Raw genomic sequence first — 14,951 nt, forward strand, 5'->3', positions numbered from 1 at the left:
CCCAGGAGAGGAGAAGAATCCTGTTTGTAAGCAGTCAAGGGACGGGCCAGGTGCCCAGAAGAGACACACAGAGCGGATGTGTCCTGTCCAAAGAGGCAGATGGAGCCGAAGCACTCACCATGTGCCAGGCATGGTCTCATCCAGTCTTCTAACATCTCTCAGCAACGGTGAGAATACGACCTATTAGCATTGTCCCCATCGAACAGATGGAAGCACAGAAAGGCTGTCAAGTCTGCTCACCTGCAAGGTGAGCCAGGATTTCAGCCCAAGCTGTATGAAGGGACAGCGCCTCCCCCTCCCCTTGCCCCTTGGCAGTGCTAAAAAGAACCTGGGTTGGCCCATCCATTCACAGGTCCCCTTCAGGCTGTGTTTGTCCTCAAGGCCACCTTGACTGGGGGCATCATCAAACTGATTGCACCCAGATAAGACTAGTATGACTGAGGAGGGAGCAGGGTGGGGGGCCCTTGGGACTCTGCCCCTCTCTCTCGAGAGGGAGAGATTTGGTTCTTTTGCTATTACAAATGATTGTGCTGTGAAGTTAGGAGATAGTGAAACTGTATCATTCTGAAATTCTAATACAAAGTCACAGATTCCAGGACACGACACAACAGGGCACATGGGGGACCATTCTGAAACCACCTTGGTAGATCCTTAAGAAGTATACGGAGTGAAAGTTGTATTGTTTGTGGACTTGCATTAGCTAAAATGGCAGTAGATGTAACTCCCTTGAATGAAATAGCCCCTCTGACAAAAACAAACATGAGCTTTCAAGCAAGAAACCCTGTACAAAGGTAGAATTTTCCACCCTGCCACCACTCTTTATGTTGACTATAGGAGTTGCATGACATTTTGTAAAGGGAGTTTCAAAGATGAGGGAGTCCAAATGGGTTAGGATACGAGCTATCTGGAATTCCTTGTGGGATTGGGAAGTACAATACATAAGCTAATAATGGGATACTCAGAGTTTCAGCATTCCTGTTGATATATGTGCACCACTTCTCTATCACACTTGATTATGGAAACTCCTAGCATACCCAGAGTATTTCAGTAGCCTGGGATTACCGAGAGAGATGAGGTCACATGGCAGCTATTTCGTGACTTTGGGAGGTAACCTCTGAGCCTCCAGCTATAAAATGGGAGTCAACAGCCCCTTGACTGCAGAGTTGCTGTGTAGAATCAGTGGGCCATTTGAAAGCACCTACTGCCTTGCCCGGTACATAATAGGTACTTTGCTTCCTTTCCCTTCTTGGAGTGTGATGCTTTGGGCCAGTACTGCCCCGAGACCAGGCCAGAAAGGCCCTGCTTCTGAAGCTTCTGGCCACCAGGTGAGGAGTCCAAGGGGAAGCCCCCTTTTGAACCATTCTCGGGATCCTGAATTCCCCCCGCATGAGCCAATGCTGGCTTCCAGGCCTCTTCTCCAGGACCATCCTCCTGGGGGCAGACTGCCCTGGGAGCACACCCCTATCCCCAAGGAGAGTAGACAGACCTTGGCCACGAGGCTGGGGCGTTTACTCACATGTGTACAAGCGCCCTCAAAATGCAGTGTGGGTCAGGAGTCAGCTTTCTCCACAATGACACATTCTGATGAGGAACGCTCATCAGAGGGAGTTAGAGAAATCTCAGTTGAACGTGATCTTTCAGGTCTTTATGGAGGTGTACATAAAGATAGAAGGGTAGCATATCATTTATTTCATGGTTTGTTGGCTCTTGTCCCAAGCCCCACAAATGTTAGGAGCAAGCCTGCCTCAGACATGCAAGAATTCTTTCATCCAGATTCTCTTCCTCCTAATACAGATAAGAAAAGCATATAATCAGAATAATCTCGGTTTTTCAAACAGTTTACCACCTAAGCAGGAATTCTCAAACACTTTTCCTTTGCCCCACTGTGAGCATGACCCCGTGCCGGTGAGAAAGCTTCTGGACCTTCACCAGTCCAACCAAACCAGGAGAGGTCCCAGAATGTGCATCTGACAGTCATCCCAGAGGCTCCCTGCAGCTTGGGCTCAGTGGTTCTCAGCCCTACCTGGATTTTAAGACTAACTGGGAAACTTTTAGAAAAATATTGCTGCCAGGGTTCCATTCCACAGAGATGAAGTCATCATCTCTAGGGGCGGGGCCCAGGCATGGGTATTTTTTCAGTCTCCCAGGTTGCCTCCTCCTTGGGGCCAGGGGTGAGAACCGAGTCTCCCCTGCCTGATGGCTGAAGTGGCCTGGAGCTCAGCCCTAACCCTCAGAGAGTCTGTCCTCCACCTCTCACGGCGGAAGGGAGGCTGTAGGGTCTTCAGACTTTGTAGACACTGTTGTTCCTTGTGCAGCCCAAGTACGCCACCTAATTAACACTTGTTTCAATTATTAAACAAGTGTTAACCTGTCCTATGCAGAGAAGGGGGTGGTCCCTTTTAAAGTTCCTAGTTGCTGACTTTGGCCCTGAATTGGGACTTCTGAAAACTCAACCCAAGATAGCAGCTAAGAAGTTCTTCCAAAAGTTTCTCCGCCAGCCAGAGACATCTCACGAAACAACCCAACTGCAGACGTTTTTCCATAACATCCCTTCACCCAGCAGTGGCCATGGGAAGGAGGGTGTGGACAGGCTTCCTGGGTTTTTGGTGCTCCTTGTCAGGTGTTAAAAACAAAGAGGATCATTGTGTTTCTTGGAACTGGTCTAAATGTCTATGTTTAAGATTAAGATCTGGGGAAATGCATTTCCGTTTGAACCCAGTATTTTCTGATTGTGAAAAGGGTACCAACCTGTGCAATGGCGCCATGACACCGACTCCAGCTTTTTCTGTCGGTTCCTTTAATTAGGAGAAATTAAGTGGGGCTGCTACATATTTTGAGAATAAATAACACTATTTAAACTTAGGCAGCCTTAACCACTAACTTAACCGCTGAATTCTCGCTGCTACATGCCTCCTAAATAGATCAGCATAATCTTAACTAGGACTTAAAATGCATCATCTTCGTTCTGGAGCTCAGAACCAGCAGCCGACAGGAGCCTTTGGAGGCTTAATGACTTTAATTATGGCGAGAAATACCTTCTCCCGATGGGGAGGGGCGCGGCCGGCCGGGTAGGGTCAGCGAAGGCCGGATGGGAGCCCGCCCCCAGAGGCCGGCCCCACTGGGTGGGGAGAGGGACTGGGGGGGGGGTGCGTGGGGAAGCGGAGAGGGAGGGACCCTGAAGGAGGGCGTGGAGAAGCAGGGCTAGGGGAGGGGCGGGGTTGAAGCTGGAGGGTGGAAAGGGAGGAGGGACCCTGGGGGGAGGCCGCGGGGGCCTCGGAGTTCTGAGCTGTGTTTGTGGTTTCGGCACTTTGATCTCCTGCCAGCGAAACCTGGAAGGTCAGGCCGGGCTGCAGCCAAGCCCTGGAGCGAGGAGCCGGGTGGAGCGGGCAGAGCTGCGCCACCCACCCGCACCCCCGCCCCCCTCCTCTCCCACTCCCGGAAAGTGAGTCTGCGTGGCTGCCCAGGCGCCCCCGTCCTTGCCCCTCTTTGCCCCTGTGGGGCCGTTTTGTGCGCCGATCTTCAGGCCGTGAATCAGGGGCTCCAAATCATGAAAGTAAATTAGCTCAACGCTCTACAGGTTTGGTTTGGTAGAATCATTTACGTTGCATATGCTTTAAAGAAAGCAGGTTATTTTTTAAGCTAGGTGCACCCCTTCCTCTCTACCCTGTCCCAGAGCAGCAGGTGATTGGTCTGGTGGTTTTGCGGGTGTTAGGGTCGTTTCCCTCAACATTTCTGACACCCGCCCCCTTCTTGGCAGCAGCATTTTCTCACCGGTTACCCATGTGCTCTGGTGTGTGACCTCATTTCCTATGGAATGAAAGGTTTCTGTAGGAAAACAGGGCGCTGGTGAGACCGGCCTTGCAAGCCCCCTTGCCTGGCAGGAGTATCCCCTGTCGGAGCAGTGACTCATGCTTCAGGGAACGGCAGCTGACCAGAATGATCAAGAGCTTGGTGCCTGGGTGGTCACTACTAAGTGAAGAACACGGGGGAGGAGGAAAGGAAAAAGTGAGGAGGGAGGGTTTAAAATCCACTCAGCGGCCTCCAGAGGGCGGGGCATAAAGGGACCCAGTGAGTGGCGCCTGTTTGGACTACAGCAGGCCCAGCCAAGAGAGACGGGTGGGTGTCAGGCGTGGCCAGTCTCGGGGACTGGCTGGTTGGTCTCCATCCGCGCTCACAGTCCCTGTCCCTCCCCGACCACAGAGCAGGCCCTGCGGCAGTGGCGACAGACGCAGAGCTTGTTCCTGGCACCCTGCATTCCTGGCAATGATATGCCCGAGGCTCAAGCCTTAGGCGGATGTGCTCTCAAGCCTGTACTTTGGCCTCATTGTCCCAAACGAGGCTTTCATTGAGTTTGGGAGTTTGGACTCTGCCACCAGTTCCCCCAGAAAGCCAAGCTTCCGGTCTTCACACCAGCTGGGGAAGGCAGACTGGTATCCGCTCACTTTCCCGAGACAGGCCCCCATGGTCTCCACAGGTTTCAAGGTGTTCCGTAGGCTCCACCCGTCTTTTTAGGCTGAAGAAAAGCCCAAGGTCCCTTGAGTGATAATGGGAGGAAACTGTAAAAATCTGCATCTCGTGCCATCTGTTCCTGTGGATTTGCCCAAGGGTAGTCATTTGGTGAGAGTTTGCCTTGGGTCAGAGTTCTAAAAGGAGCTTGCATTCCTCCGCAGAGTGGAAGGAACAAACATTGCAGGTGCACGGGCTTGTTTTCTAAGAGCTTTGACATCAGCGATGTGCTCACACGGAGGCCTGGGGCCTGATAAAGATCCACGAGGAGGCAGAGCCCCTTGTAGTGGCTGGGGTCGAGGTTGCCCAGAGACCACAATGGCAGCATTAGAACTAACCACCAATAGGAGGCCCATCAGCAAAGGCCGCAGCAGACGACGTGCCTGCGTAAGCCAAATCCTGAAAGTCTCAAATGCACAGAATCTTGAGTTCCAAGAAGATCTGGTAGAGACCAGACCTTTCTCAATTTACAAGTCAAAGGAAACTGGCAATCAGGTGGCCAGGAGCAAGCTACAGTCTGTGCTTGGAGGGGGGGGGGGGGCCCAAGTGTTTGATGCTAACCCCGAGGGCAAAAGCTGATCTTTTTGGGTTAATCAACAAACATTTCTTGGCCATTTACCCTGTGCCAGGCCCTTTGCTGGATTCTGGGAATTCGGCAGGAAAGAAGTCTGACACACTGGCCGCCCTCTAGTGAGGAGGCACTTTGAGTAAACAATGACAGTGTGAGGTCATAAGAGCTGCAATGGTGGGGCACGGTCAGGCCACGGGCAGTAACAGTGTGGAGGGAGTAACACCTAAGTCGACCAGAGTTAGAAGAGGGAAAGGCTAGTGGGCGTGGGGGAGGTAGTGTGTTGCTCCGCAGCAAGGATGCAGGCCATCAGAGAACTAGTAGAAGGTCAGCCCCGTTAGACTCAGGGGTGGGAGTGTGGAGTTTGCCATAAGCAGTGGGGAAGTCACGGCTTACGCTAAGAGCAGCACAGTTATTTGAAGAGAGTGGTGCAGGTCAGAGCTGTGATTTAGAAAGGTCCCTCTGCTGCAGGGTAGAGACCACCCTGGGGGGCTGCTGGGATGGGCTAGGGAACCCCCAAGGGAAAATGTTGTTGTGACTCATGTGAGAAGTCGGGTGTCCTGGACAGGGGGGCGGCAGTGGGGGTGGAAAAACAATGGATGGATTTGGAAGATGAAATCAGCAAGTCTTGGTAAGCAGTTGAGTGTAGGGGTGAGGGCAAAGGTTTAGCTTGGCCCCTGTGAGCCTAGGTTATAGGAAGGTGAGGACTGGATGAAGGGTAGGCCCACGGCAAGACCCCATGCATCCATATCAGCCTGAGCAAGAAATGACCCACAGAGGCCCCAGGACAGTGTGCTCTGCTTTGGAAATAGCCACAGAAGGAACTTGGGGATCCAAGTTGAAGCAGAATGCTGATACCAAGTCAGAGGAACCAAGCCCTGGGACTCTGGTGCCATTTTGGATTCTCCGCAGTAATGGTTCCGGCCCCTTTAGGTCACACTGCTCTGTAAGTGTATCAAAGGAGAGCTGCAGGTGAATACTCTCTTGGGTAAAAAGAGATCTCCACACCCTCATCCTGCTCCTTTCTAAGCAAGATCTCTTTTGCCAGGACAGTAGCAAGTGTGTCATGACAGGCACTTCTAGAAGGTCCCCGATTGTATCTTTCTTGGAATGTCTGGCACAGTTGGACCTCTTGAGTAGTTGTCAAATTGAACTATGTAATTGAATGTTTTCATACCAATAGCCATCTCATGTAGATTGCAGTGCGTGTTTTCTCTACTTGTTTTCCAGCTCAAAATGTAGATCTCTGTCATATCCCTCAGCCTTCTACTTACACCTTAGAGCAGGGCAATGAATAAGGGCTGATAGTCCTCTCTCGTTGGCATACCACACACCGTGGATCAGTGGGTTCCAAACATCTTCCAGAGAAGGGAGGGTGTTGACAGGAGTTGTTGCAAAAGGATTTTGCATCCCCAAAAATGGGGGATCCTAGGTAGAGAAGAGCCTCTAGCATACCATTGCACTCTAGATATCAGAGGTCACTGTAGAATATGCAGCATTTCTCAAAGGATGCTGACCAAGAAAATCTCATCCTGTGATGCATACTTTGGGAAAAGCTGCAGTAGAGACATGAGATAACTGAGCCCATATTCATCATTTCTTAGCCATTTGCCCTTGGAACACACAGACTATTCCTTGTGACTCCCCTGCCCTCTTCAGAGAGGGCTCTGCCTGCATTGCTTGCAGAATGTGTGCTCCATGAGGACAGGGATCTACCACTTGCTGCCTCCTGCACACATAGGTACTGGTTAATTACTACTGTTAACAAATAAGTGAATAAATGGCACTACAGATAGAATTAAACTCAGTTCCCACCTACTGTGTTAATTTGTTGAGTATGGACCATGCCCAAGGCAGTCTGCTTTGTTAGGCTTCATGGGGCCCACAGACTGGTCAGTAAGATCTACCTCCTGGTACCTTGAGACCCTGAGGGCAGGTTAGCCCAGCACCCAGGCCAGCCATTTACATGTACAATGTCTGTGCCCTCTGACTAGGCAGGACCACTTGTAGCTGTTTATTTAATAATAGTTGCCACCAGGATGTGAGTATGAGAATATAAATATGGTACTGTTTATAATAGAGAAAATGTAGGAATCCGCTAAATGCCTGTCAGGGAGACAGTCTTAAACTCAGGTACAACCATATAATGGAATGATATATGTAGCTGGTAAGAAGAATGACTTTTTTTTTTATATAAATGCATATAATATTGTTGAGTAAATTGTTGAGTTAAGGTGAGGGAGGTACAGAATAGTATATACACACAATTTATTTGTGGTTTTTTAAGTGTATTTTGATATGTGAGTGTATGTGTGCATTTTATTCCTGCTAATATATGGGTTTAAAAAAAACAACATGGAAAGATATAAACCACACTGTTAATGTTATAAAGCCTAGGCTATAGGGGGTAATAGGTGAGTTCATTTTTGCTTTCAATTTCTAAATTATTTAAAAGTATTCACATTAAGCACATTTTACTTTTATGAATAGCAAAAACATGAAAGATGGTGTTGAGGGGAAAATGCATCATAGAAAGTGGTAAGCAGCCGAAGAGAAATCCTTAGAAATACTCGGGCCCAGAGAGGGATAAGAGCTGCTTTAGGCTATAGAGAAGAACTTGTCAATCTTATGGGAGGGGAGGCACATGAATTTGACCTTGAAGAATCAGTAGGTATGATCAACACATGGTAGTTCACACTGGAGTATCTTTCTGCATATGAAGCATATGCAAAGAGTTACTCTCAAACTGACTTCCTTCTCCTAGCCAGCTCACCACAGGTCACTTTACCCAGAAGTTAAATGTGTTGACAAATTTGTCTTGTAATATCTGCGCCATCCTATTTTGTCATTACAGGTAAGAGTTGAGTGGGTTTATAAGGAGGGGCATTAAGTGGATTGTATTATGACTCTTACGATTATCTTCATATTTTTTGGCCCTGGGCCTCCCTTCTAAGGAAATTGGAAGGTAAGCCACAATTTGTTCAGTGTAGCATTAATTATTATAATAAAAAACTGGAATAGTTCAAATAACAAAAATACATGAGTGAGTAGAGTATGTGAATGGATATTTCACAGCCTTAAAGGTGTCTATAAGAAATTTTTAATGACTTGTTGGAAGCTTATGATAAGTGTAAAACAAAACAAAACAAAACAAAAATGAAAAAAAAAAGTCTGTCTGGAGCCTCCATATGTCAAAACTTCCTATAAGAGGTTGAAGACACAGGTCTTCGTATCAGCACTAACAATCCAACTTCCTTGGTTATCGTATGGTCAGGAGTTTGGGACAAAGGAGACTTTTAGTCATCTTTTGGGTTATCTCCGATTAAGATGGTATTCTGTCAAAGATTTCCTGCAATAAATATCAGGCACTAGGGCTACCACATGCAGTGCTAGACCAACAGATAAACAAGGGTGAAAAAGGAGTCTATGCCCGGGGGCTGCTGGGAGTTACCAAGTCTGGGTGTAACTTGCACACACTGGGGAGAGCCCAGATCCATTCCTGATTGGAATTCCAGAATTTAATTGAAACTAAAGCAAACGGGAGGTTTTGACTTCTCCCACCCACAAGGTGGTGGTGGGACTATTCTCATCAGAATGCCTCATTCCCATCCGGAAATTCGAGACTCAAACATATGGATAGAAGCTCTTTCCTTCTGGGAAAACCACATCCACGTTCAGGGAGCAGCAACCCATGAGTATGGTCCCAGGCAAACCATAGAATAAACGTTTATGGAATAACCATAGGAGACTTGCATTGAAGTAAGTGCCAACCACAGTAGGACCCTGTCTCCTGGGGCTTGAAATTCTGTACTTTGGGAAATCTAAGTGTGCAGATGTTTGCACTTTTGATCCTCGGGTCAGTGGCTATGGACATTGGCTAGCCTTAGGTCTTGCAGCCCTGGAAAGGTGAATAAAGGACCACGACAACCTTTTGTTCCATAGTCTGCCGCTGGGCTTCCAGTCACCTGCTGGCTGGTGTTGACCTGCCCACCTGCCTCTGCCTGACTGAGGCAGCAGAGGTGATGAAGGCTGGGGGGCGGGCATGCAGAGGTCAGGAAAGGCAGGGAGGGCCTTGGGCTGCGTTGAGGAGGTCTTCCCAAGACTTCCCACCTGTTTTCTGCTCTTCACACCCTTCTCATGCCCTTCTTTCTACACCAGTCTGTGCACAGTTCAAGGGTAACTGCCCTCCGCAACTGTGGCCCAATTTACCAGGGACCTTCATCTAGCCTCATTCCCCCCCCCACTGCGTCTTTTCCATTCTTTCTTTGAAACAGCCTTATCTTGAGACTTTTGTGACTTTGTAAAGATAGGGTTTCTGATGATCACAAGACCACTAATCTCCCAACTATGTAATCTCCCAATCTATGGTTTAGATTTGTTTTGAATCAGTATTTAGGGGCGGGATGGGGGGAGGGCGCCTGGGTGCCTCAGTCGGTTAAGCGTTGGACTCTTGATCTCAGCTCAGGTCTTGATCTCAGAGTTGTGAGTTCAAGCGCTTTGTTGGGCTCCACGCTGGGCATGGAGCCTACTTAAGAAAAAAAAAAAAAAGAAACAATAAACAAGATTTGGGCCCAAGCTTAACTAGGTAAAATGATGAAATGATTTCAGGTGTGGAGATTGGTTCAGGAATATGCCTCGTCTATTTTTAAACTGAAAATGTGAGGTGAGGGGGAAAGTGTGACCAAGTAGTGTTCTGTGTTTTTTAATTTGCTTTGGGAATAGTATAATAAATGTGTCATTTTCTAAATCTGGATTATTCATGGCCTATTTTAAATCCTGGGTTGGCTCCTGACAGACCAGTTCTCAACAGGACCCTGGGTTGACTCCCCTCCTGTCTAGTCCTGGTATGGACAGGAAAAACAACCTTATTTTAATAGCAGCTTCCATTAATTTTTAAAGTAAGTCAACTATGAGAATTCTTTTTCTCAAACAAAATTTTTGTACTTGGATCCTGTGTATTAGTCTGGTTGTGTATGAGTCCATTAAATGGGGATGGTAAATGGGTTTTAAGCACCTTATTCTTGGCCTGCTGTTTTTACTATAGAAACCAGGAGAGACCCTTCAACCATCCTAGATTTTGTTTAAAATGCCTTTTAAAAAGTGCCTGTCCCGGATGGGTCATGCCTCACCTCCAGATCCTTGAGACCTCCACGTTCCTTTGGACATGGGAAGCCTGGAAGTGTGACCAGCCCCGTGGCTGAAGACCACACTGCCCCAGGGCCTGCCTTTCATGGGGGGGGGGGGGCCATCAGGCTCTCCAGGAGCACCAGCATTAAAGCCGGAGGTGCTCTGTGCTCCTGACTGGGAGGGATCTGAATGCACAGTTCCCTCAGGTGCTGGTTGATATGCTTGATGGTGGAATGAAAGCCAAATAAAGGAACAAGAGATCCTGTTTATTACCTGTTTTCAGTGCTGTTCCTTGGGGCCCTTCTATATCTAGGGAAAATTTGTGAAGACTACGGTTTCACCTGAGTAGAAGACACAGCGCCTATTTCCTATTAACTCTGGGGCCCACGGACTGTTGGCTTCAGGCAAGGGGGTCTGTGCCCCTAAGAGCCTTTTGGAGCAAGGTGACGCCCCCTGGCCTCAAACTTTCTCACTGGGCCATCATGTCCTCTCCCGCTGGAGGTGGGTAATAGGGCCACTGTGGCTCTTTCTTCATTGCTCTGGACAGTCCCCTGCCTCTCCATTGAGTGGCCAAGATTGGGAACTGGAAGGGACCCTAGTGGTAATAACTGGCTTCCTCCTCCTCTTACAGGTGGGGAAACTGAGACTGGGACTCAGAGTCAGTGACTTGCCTACCATTGGCAACTTGTCCGTCCCGACTGCGGCTTGCTGGTGAGGCAGTGGGGTGGGATGGACAAGCGGTAGAAGGGACTTGAAATTGAGTCTCAGTTCAACAAGAAGGAGTCCCAGGGGAAGAAGGACAGCTTCTGCAGCACAGCACACAGGGCTCCCCAGGCTCATTGAGTTGCTGGGGACTTTGCAGTATCCGGAGGATTTCACAGTCCTGCGTCTTTGGTACACGGTGCAGGGACTGGTCTGGTAAAAGCTGTGGGATAAGACTGCCCTCTAGTGGGCTTTTGAAGCCATTGGTCCAGCTGCTTTCACATCTCCTTAGGTTCAGTGTTGCCTTCTTATGCGGCATCCCCGTAGTGATTATTTCCTCAGTAGGAATGCCTTCAATTCAAATTTTATTCTTTGTCACGCATTCTGGCTCATAGAGTTGATCTCTGAACACCAGCCATTATTTGCCCATCTTATAGGAGGTTTGGCGTTTTATTTTGTTGTTGTTGTTTTTCTCCCACCTTAGAGGTATCTTACTTCTCTAATAAAATTCACGTTCCTAAAAGCAAGAGTTATGTCTTGTGTCTTGTGCTTCCACAGCTTTCATCCTGTTGTCTGCTTAGCTGGACATGAAATTAGAAGGTTCGCTGGGATAGAAAAGAATCCTCCCTCAAAACAGAATCCCACCACTTTACATTTGTTCCTAAAACATCCTCATCTCAGCTCTCTGATCCAGAGTTCCCCAAGTGGTTGAATCATCTGAATCCCTCAGAAAACTTCCAGAACTCCGTTTCCTGGGCCTTCCTCCAGCCCTGCTGAATCAGTCTCTGTGGTTTGAGCCAGGAAATCTGCTTTACAAACTTCCCAAGTGGTTTTTGATGTGTAGCCAGGTTTGTCAGCCAACTGCTCTAAATCCCCATTTACAATTTTTTTTTCATAGCTGACAGCATCTCCAAAGGTCTTCAGCTTATGTCAGTTATTAAAATTGACCGTTTTGAGATTCCTCTGGAAATATTTGGTGTGCTGTTCTAACTGCAGTCCTGGCTGACTGGGAAGGAAGAAGGACCACAAGAGAAGGACCAAAGGCATTTACTTGGGTTGCCAGGGGCTCTGTGTTCACAGCAGAAAATACTGAAACCAATACCTTCGTGCTGACTGGGCAGGTCGTTGATGTGTTTTTAATGTTTGGCCGGACAGGGAGACAGAGGTTAATCGAGTACCCAGTTCCTAATTTTCACCTATTCTGACTCGTCTGGTTCTCAGATTAGCCGTACAATGCAGGCGGCATTGTCCCTTTTCTTACAGATGGGAAAGTTGAGGCTTCGGGAAGTTAGTAACTTGCCCAGAGTCCTGGAAGTTGGTGACTGTCAGATTCTGCATTCGAATACAGGTCTGATTTCCAAGGCCAGCTTTGGCAAGGTAAGAGGACCAAGAGTGCCAACCTGTTCTTTTTAACTCTGCCAGGCCAAGCGGGCGGTGCAGCGGGGAGCTACTGCGGTCATCTTTGATGTGTCGGAAAACCCAGAAGCTATTGACCAGGTAAACCGCGTGGGGCACGCGGCGTGGCCATCCCCCCGACAGAAGCAGTGTTAGTTAGCTGGGCTCATCACAGGGGCGTCCCCCTCGCCTCGGGGCTCGGCACTTGTCTGCTGACGCTAGAAACCCATGTTTAGACATCATTCCTACTCCGAGGCAAGGGTATTGAGTAGGCATGAAGAGCCAGGAAGTTGGTGGTTGGGGGGCATCTTCAAAGACCCTTCTGGGCCTTCAGCCTGCCCAGTCCGTCCTGAAACAAGCATCATTCTCTGCCTTGTCCTTCAGAAGCTCCAAGGCTGTAACGCTTGAGGACTTTGAGGATTTTCAAATGGCATTTGCTGTTCTTTTCCTTCAACCTCTCTCCCTCTCTCTTGCTTCTTAAAGCAAGAGCGTCTTTTAACCAGAACTGTCTTTTCTTCCTCAGCTAAACCAGGGCTCAGAAGACCCGCTCAAGAGGCCAGTGGTGTACGTGAAGGGTGCAGATGCCATCAAGCTGATGAACATTGTCAACAAGCAGAAAGTAGCTCGAGCGAGGATTCAGCACCGCCCCCCTCGAGTGAGCCTCTGTCGGCCCTGGCCAGCCTCGACGGGCACCCTCTCTGCTGCTCCCTATGCCTTTATTCCCTTTGGGCTTTGGGCTTTTGTTCCTGTCTTCTTTCTGTGTCAAATGCTGATACAGCCTAGGTTCCTACAGTTTAGATCAGACGTAAGGCTGGAGGCGAAAGAGAAATGTTACCTATGTTTCTTTATTTTTTTTAAGATTTTATTTATTTATTTGAGAGAGAGACAGAGAGTGTGCACGAATGGGGGGGTGGGGCTCAGAGGGAGAGAGAGAGTCTCAAGCAGACTCCGCACTGAGCACAGAGCCTGATGTGGAGCTCGATCTCACTATCCTGAGATCATGACCTGAGCCAAAATCAAGAGTCAGACGTTTAACTGACTGAGCCAGCCAGGCAGCCCCCACCCATGTTCCTTTAGAGAGGATTCGAAAAGACCTTCCAGAAATAGATGATTTTGTGCTAAAGTGTCACTAGTCTCTTCCACCCAGCATTCCCTCTTGGTAGCCTCCTGCCCTCCTTTCTCTTCTGTCCTGCCTCCCTCTGAAAGGCTGAGGAGGATTGAAGGAAGGAGTACCCGGCTTCCTGTGTCCCCCTCCTTCCATTTGTCCCAGACTAAAGAAAAAGGCCTGTACTTTCTTTTTCCCAGAGGGTAAATTGCATTATTGAAAACCCCTAACTTAGTGCTCGCTTCGGCAGCACATATACTGAAAACCCCTAACTTATATTTGAATCTGGAGCACTTAGCTTTCAACTAGGATTGAAGTTTATGCCTTGTAGGTGGTTGATGAATAGCATTGAGGCTTCTCTTGAGCATGTCAAAGGGACACTGCTGGCCATTGACTCTTAACTGGCATCTTCTGCCCAAACCTCAGGCTGAAGGTTCTGGGAACCTGGGGCAGGTTTTATATATATATGTGGTTTATTTCCTTATCACAAATATTCACATATAGGATGATTCTTTTGCACACACAAAATATCTAGATACCCGCAGCATTCTATTAGCAAAACTCTATTCCTCTTGGCTAACTGCATGTCCTAGATGAGATGGCCTCAAGATTTTTGGAGACAGTGTGTCCTGAGGAAAAGATAAGAACTCAAAGTAGAAAGGATTTGCAGAAGAACTGCCTTTGCTGGCTTCTTTTTAAAGGAAAAAAGAGCGCTTTGGTAAATGTGACTCATTGTAGTGGAAGCTGATATTTGTGGAAGCAGCATACAATTTTCTGAGTTGTTGTACACCATTAATTATATGGTTAGTAATCACGGTTCCCTCAAAACATGACACTCACTCCTTTGTCCCATAAATATGATATTTGTGTTTATTTGGATCGGCCTCTCATGCCGGTTACAGCGAACTTCGCGCTCTTCCATGGGGAGCTAGGCGTTCTGATGGGTGTGCTCTTGGCCGAGAGGAGGCCCGGCTGAGACTGCAGCAGGCCTCCCCCTAGCCACACCGTGGGGGGCTGCCTGGGCCCGGAGAGCACAGCACGTGTGCAGGTTAGCAGAAGCCCAGGTGTGGCCTGCAGACGAGGGGAGAGACACACTCGAGTTGCCCCAACCTTATCCCAACCCGTGTGCCGATCCCCAGGCTGAAGAGACCTGTGACTCATCATGTCTGTGTTCTGTTCCAGCAACCCACTGAGTACTTCGACATGGGGATTTTCCTGGCATTCTTCGTCGTCGTCTCCTTGGTCTGCCTCATCCTCCTTGTCAAAATCAAGCTGAAGCAGCGGCGCAGTCAGGTAATACCTCGGAGCGGCCCACCAACACAGGTGCCCCGCCGCCTGTCCCTCGTGGAAACCAGGGTGGGGGCCCGAGCTCCACAGCCTGGTCCTGGTGACCTGGGCGCGGCAGAGATGGAGGAAAATGAGAGCAAAGCTTATCACCCTATGTCTTCTCTGTTCCAAAAGGGCCAGAACCACAAAGGCCGAGCATTGGGAGGGCTTCCAGCTAGGGGGTTTTCTCACAAAATGTCTCAATGTTCACGCGGAGCCCTA

General features: G+C 48.7%; 1 protein-coding gene across 4 annotated transcripts in view; it reads left to right on the forward strand.

Moving 5' to 3' along the window:
• ZNRF3 (zinc and ring finger 3) overlaps positions 1 to 14,951 on the forward strand; it is a 151,432-nt gene that overhangs the window by 126,204 nt on the left and 10,277 nt on the right. For all 4 annotated transcript variants that reach the window (XM_032395146.1, XM_032395142.1, XM_032395143.1 and 1 more), the window contains 3 exons: positions 12,326 to 12,400; positions 12,822 to 12,953; positions 14,586 to 14,696. In XM_032395146.1, coding sequence (XP_032251037.1) covers positions 12,326 to 12,400; positions 12,822 to 12,953; positions 14,586 to 14,696 — 318 coding nt within the window. The remainder of the gene's footprint in view (positions 1 to 12,325; positions 12,401 to 12,821; positions 12,954 to 14,585; positions 14,697 to 14,951) is intronic.

Source organism: Phoca vitulina, unplaced genomic scaffold (genome assembly GCF_004348235.1).
Source record: "Phoca vitulina isolate PV1807 unplaced genomic scaffold, GSC_HSeal_1.0 scaffold82, whole genome shotgun sequence".
Taxonomy (NCBI): domain Eukaryota; kingdom Metazoa; phylum Chordata; class Mammalia; order Carnivora; family Phocidae; genus Phoca; species Phoca vitulina.